At 36.7% G+C, this 5,883-nt stretch overlaps 1 protein-coding gene across 1 annotated transcript; it reads left to right on the top strand.

Moving 5' to 3' along the window:
* The first annotated feature begins 439 nt into the window (after positions 1-439).
* On the top strand, positions 440-4,079 carry LOC107769033 (uncharacterized). Its single transcript, XM_075248573.1, has 9 exons — positions 440-770; positions 913-1,287; positions 1,369-1,526; positions 1,632-1,880; positions 2,193-2,245; positions 2,484-2,721; positions 2,869-3,232; positions 3,394-3,449; positions 3,540-4,079. The coding sequence occupies exons 1-9, from the start codon at positions 440-442 to the stop codon at positions 4,077-4,079; spliced, it is 2,364 nt and encodes a 787-aa protein (XP_075104674.1).
* Positions 4,080-5,883: the final 1,804 nt, after the last annotated feature.

Genomic DNA, 5,883 nt, shown 5'->3' with positions numbered 1-5,883 from the left:
CAGCCTCGATTCAGCTCAATTTTGGTGTAAATTGCTAGATTTGCGTGATGAATTGCAGTTTAACGGTAAAAATTCTCACTTGACCTAGTTATCTTTTGTACGATAGAAATTTGGAGATTTTTCTTAGTGCTGTTCCTTCACATTTTGTCTACTGAATTTGTAATGGGTACCATTCCTACCATCTCAACATCTACGTCTAGTTCTGATAGTTTCACTGTATTTTCTGTTGATCCTTCTCATCTATTCTACATTCATCCATCCAATAATTCTAATACTCCGTTAGTCTCTCCTTCGTTTGATGGTCGGGGTTTTGTTGCTTGGAGGATAAATATGCTTGTCGCTTTATCTTCTAAAAACAAACTTGGAGTTATTACTGGAAGGAACCCCCCAACCAGGGACTGATTCGCCTTATTACCCTGCTTGGGAAAGATGTAATGACATGCTAATTGCTTGGATGACTAACTCTTTAACCAGAGATATTTCAGTTAGTCTCATAGGATTTAACACAGCTAAAGACATATGGACAAACATTAATGAACGACTTGGTCAGTCTAATGGATCAAAGTACATACAAATCCAAAGGGAGATAAGTACAACAACTCAGGGATCATCAGATATAGCTACATATTTTACTAGGATGAAAGGTTTATGGGATGAGTTAAATGCAACCTATGTAGGACCAACCTGTACCTGTGGTGCCTTGCATAAGCTCCTGGAAGATCAGCGACTATTTCAATTTCTCAATGATTTAAATGACACTTATTCCTCATGTAAATCTAATATCATGATGATGTTCCCCATGCCATCGATTAGTAGAGCATACTTTATGCTTCAACATGATGAATATCAGAAGGAGAGTTTATCTCGATGTTCCTAGCTTCTCAAATGATTCTACATCATTCTCTGCATCAGTCGGTCAAGGATCTCACAACAGGAACTTTCTTCAAAAGGTTCAATTTGAGCCCAAGAGGCAACCCACATCAACTGTTTCATGTAAATACTGTAAGAAGACTGGGCATACAGTTGATAAATGCTACAGGTTACATGGATTTCCTCAAGATTTTAAGTTTACAAAGAATAGGAAAGGTTCAACTTCATGTGTTCAGAATACAGATGTTCCAACTCAACTTGGGAGTTCTTCTTCTTCATCTCATGGCTTCACTAAGGAACAATATCAGCAGATCATGTCCTTGATTCAGCATGCTCATGTCACAGCTCCTCTAGTCTCTACTAGTTTCAACTATGAGAGCTCTTTTAGTGAAAATGCTGCTTATGCCAATTTTGCAGGTATGTGTTGTTCTGTAGTTAGTATTCCTGAGTTTCATGTGTGTGGCTTATCACAGTTAGATGTAAATGCTTGGATTATAGACTTAGGTGCAACAAACAACATGACACCGCACAAACATTTTCTTCACAATCTACAACCATTATTTGCTCCCTTTCTAATTACTCTACCTAATGGGTACAAAGTGAAAGTTATATCTACTGGTTCTTTACATTTAAGACATGATATTACTTTACACAATGTACTTCTTGTACATTCTTTTCAATTTAATTTGATTTTCATTCACAAATTGATTATTCAACTTGATTGTTATGCAATTCTTACCAAATTTGCCTGTTTTCTACAGGCCCCTTCTCTGAAGAGGCCGTTGAAAATTGGTAAAGCTGCAAAAGGGCTATACTTTCTGCATCCTGATGCTTCACTAATTCCAGTCTCTTGCTCTAATTCTCCTGCAATTAGTTCTTTCATTCCTGTAAATAAGTGTAATTCCATTGTCAATTTTGTTTCTCATTGTGCTAGTAATTCTGTTTCTATTCCTACTTTGGAAAATCATAGTGCTTCTTGTATTTCTCCCAATACTGGCAATAAAACTGATGTATTTTGGCATCAAAGACTCGGACACATGCCTTTCACAAAATGAGGTCTATCTCTTGTTTGTCTGATAAACTCTCTTCTAAACAACACTTTCATTGCTCTGTCTGTCCAATGGCTAGGCAACAAAGAATGCCCTTTCCTGAAAGTTCCACTCATTCTTCTATTCCTTTTCAATTATTTCATATTGACATATGGGGACCATACCACACTAGTACATACAATGGTTTTAGGTATTTTATTATTTTAGTTGATGATTATTCTAGAGTCACTTGGACTCACTTCTTGTAAAAGTAATGCTCTCCCCATTTTAAAGGCATTTGTTTCCATGGTTAAGATCAATTTTCATTCTAATGTTCAGACATTCAGGTCTGACAATGCTTTTGAATTTGGGGGAGGGAGGGGGGAGTTCTGAATGTAAGAATTTTTTTCCAGACAATGGCATTCTTCATCAGACCTCTATGCCTCATACTTCACAGCAAAACGGGGTAGTTGAGAGAAAACATAAACATCTTTTAGAGGTTTCCGGGGCTTTACTCTTTCAATCTAAACTCCCTTTGAAATATTGGGGTGAATGTGTTTTAACTGCTACTTATCTTGTCAACAGGTTCCCTTCAAACATTTTGATGCATATTTCTCCTTTTGAAAAACTTCATGGTAATCCTCCTTCTTACTCCCACTTAAGATATTTTGGATACCTAGCTTATGCATCTTCTCCCAATCCTGGTAGGGACAAGTTCCAACCTAGATCTATTACAGCTGTTTTTCTAGGCTATCCTTGTGGAAAGAAGGGCTACAAGCTCCTTAACTTGGATTCTCATTCAGTTTTTTGCTCCAGAGATGTGGTATTTTATGAGTTAATATTTCCTTTTCACCCCACTTCTCCCTCTTCTTTTCCTACCATCCCTTCTTTACATCCCTTTGTTGATGTTGCTTCACCTGATGTTTCCACAACTACACCATCTTCTGTTTCTCATTCACCTTCTTCCTAGCCACTTGTATCCTCCTCTCCTCACCTTGATTCTTCTTCATCTCCTCCTCCTGCTTCTCCTTCAATTTCTCCTTCTCTTTCTTCTTCTTCTACCTCACCTCTTCTTGTCAGAAAGTCCTCCAGAACTATCAATCCCCCTTCCTATCTCTCAGATTATGTATGTTCCCATGTTCAGTCCTCTGCACCTGTTTCTTCTTTTACCAAGCTATCTACTTCTGACATCCATGCACATGAGCCTCAATACTATCAACATGCAGCCTCTCATCCTGCTTGGCAAGAAGCCATGTTGAAGGAATTTGAGGCATTGGATGCCAACCACACTTGGGATGTAATTGCTCTTCCCCCTCACAAGAAAGCTATCCCTTGTAAGTAGGTTTATAAAATTAAACAGAGATCTGATGGTTCCATTGAAAGGTATAAAGCAATATTAGTCATTAGAGGTGACACTCAAAAAGTGGGTGTTGATTATAATGAGACTTTTCTCCTGTTGTCAAACTTACTACAATTAAATGTCTCTTGACCTTAGCTGTGAAAAGAAATTGGACTGTTTTTCAACTAGATGTTAAAATGCTTTCCTCCATGGTGACCTTCATGAGGATGTGTATATGAAGGTTCCCCCTAGATTTGTCATCTCTTCTTCTCCTTCTGCATCTTCTTCTTCCTCTCCTTTAGTTTGTAAACTCAGAAAGTCTTTGTATGGACTTAAACAAGCTTCTAGACAATGGTTTTCTAAATTGTCTGATGGTTTCCAGAGGTTACACAGCCAGCAAAAATGATTACTCATTGTTCACTAAGGTTTATGATGGTTCATTAGTGGTTCTTGCTGTATATGTTGATGATATCCTCCTTGCTGGGGATAACCTATCTGAGTTGGATGCCTTGAAGGCTTTTCTGGATGCCCAATTTAAGATCAAGGATCTGGGATGTGTTCATTATTTTTTGGGGCTCGAGATCACTTCTCATCCTACTGGTTATCTTGTGAATCAACTCAAATATGCCTCAGATTTATTGGCAGAATTCAGTTGTCAACATTTTTCACTAGTTGTTACTCATCTTGATCCTTCTCTCAAGCTCTTAGTTGATGTGGATGCACCTCTTGCTGATGCAAGTACCTATAGGCGCCTCATTGGCAAGCTTAATTTTTTGCAACACACACGACCTAATATCTCTTTTGTTGTTCAATATTTAAGCCAGTTTTTGCAAAGACCTTAGACACCACACATGCAGGTTGGTCTTCATGTTCTTCGATACATTATGAATGATCCTGCACAAGGCATTCTTCTATCTCATGCTGCTGATTTTTCTCTTAAAGCCTATTCAAATTCTGATTGGGCAGCTTGTGCTAACTCTAGAAAATTAGTAACTAGGTTTTTCATTACACTTGGGGATAGCCCCATATCTTGGAAGAGCAAGAAGCAACCCACGATCTCTCTATCATCTGCTGAGGCTGAATATAGGGCCCTTCGAATGGTTGTAGCTGAGTTGTCCTGGCTCCATCTCCTTTTGGCTATTCTTGGATTATCTATTTTTACTCCCATACCTGTGTTCTGTGATAGTATGGCTGCCCTCCACATTGCTAAGAAACCTGTCTTCCACGAACGCACAAAACATATTGAGGTCGATTGTCATTTCGTTAGAGATTGTCTATCTGATGGTATCATCTCTTTACATTTTATCTCCACAAGCCTATAGCTTATAGATATTCTGACTAAGTCCTTGTATGGTACTGCCCACAGATCTCTTTTGTCCAAGCTTGGGGTGTTCTCACCCTCCAGCTTGAAGGGGGTGTAAACGTGGGCTCAGCTGAAACCTCATCAATGAATCTGGCCCAAGTGCAGAGCAGGCCCAATACCTAGTTACATTTACATTACAATTTATAGTTTAGCCACAAAACTTGTACATATATATAGACACTGAAGTTTCTAGAGAATGGATTCTTTTGTAATTACTTTGGTTATGGATTCTTTTGTAATTACTTTGGTTATATCGGAAATAAGAAGTGTCCTCTACTTCTCTCGTTAATTCTCTCTTTCACCTAAATTTAGGGTTCTAACTCACAAGTTTTAGTAGCGATCTGCCAATTTTGTATATCAACAGTAATTTAGTTTACATCTACTGCTTGGAGCCTTGGACATGTTTCGTCATTGTTCAGAGGCCACTTTCTTTCCTTATTTTAACCATTTATTACATTGGACCTCTCTTACCCCATTTCCCCGTAGTGCAATTTTTGGGGTAATAAAGCTCCAACCTACCCTCATTTTTGTTCCCAAAATGGGGGATGAATAGTGTTCCCTCAAATATGGGGTACACTATTCATCTTCCCCATTACTATTATGTAATATTTTATTATTTAATCTTTTAATTTATCTCTTTATATATACCTAATTATGTTTATGTAATATCTTTATATTATAATATTAATTTTACATTTTAACTTTGGCGTATAATTTTGATAAATTAATTTTCGTGCATTTATGTAAAATTGTAAGTTAATTTTATTATAAGTTATAATTGTACAAAAAAAATATATAATCATCTCAAAAAATGAATGGTGCAAATATAAAATATTATATGTTGCTAAAATTGAAAGGTGTGAATATAAAATATTAGATGTTGCTAAAATTAAAAAGTGAAAAGTGAAAATACATGAAAATCGAAAATACATTAATTTAAAATACATAAAAATTGAAACTACGATAAATATCATAATAACTTAGTAGGGAGATATGTCGTTTCCAGTTACACCAAAATCATTATAGTATAGAGTGAATGGGGATGAGGATTGTTGCGGTTGTGACTGTTGATATTGTTGACTTCTTTTATACATTATTCGTTGTTGTTCTTGTCGCATAAATTTACGACGAGTTGGATCGACAATAGAATCCGCATCCACCATTAAAACTTTATTTTCTTCTTTTATTTCTTTTACTCTTATTTTTTCTTTTTGAACAATCAAAACATCCTTTTTTGCCTCGGTTGCATTATTCATCGCCTTAACCATCCGATTATTTTCTGA

This window comes from Nicotiana tabacum, chromosome 3 (assembly GCF_000715075.1).
Source record: "Nicotiana tabacum cultivar K326 chromosome 3, ASM71507v2, whole genome shotgun sequence".
NCBI lineage: Eukaryota > Viridiplantae > Streptophyta > Magnoliopsida > Solanales > Solanaceae > Nicotiana > Nicotiana tabacum.
This window is presented reverse-complemented; position numbering and strand designations above follow the sequence as displayed.

Excerpts from the sequence above, each read along its gene's own strand:
- LOC107769033 (XM_075248573.1), top strand. The coding sequence starts at position 440 with ATGCTAATTGCTTGGATGACTAACTCTTTAACCAGAGATATTTCAGTT. Across the intron at positions 1,527-1,631 it reads ATGATATTACTTTACACAAT|GCCCCTTCTCTGAAGAGGCC; the intron begins GTACTTCTTGTA and ends TGTTTTCTACAG. Across the intron at positions 3,233-3,393 it reads TCACAAGAAAGCTATCCCTT|CTGTGAAAAGAAATTGGACT; the intron begins GTAAGTAGGTTT and ends TCTTGACCTTAG.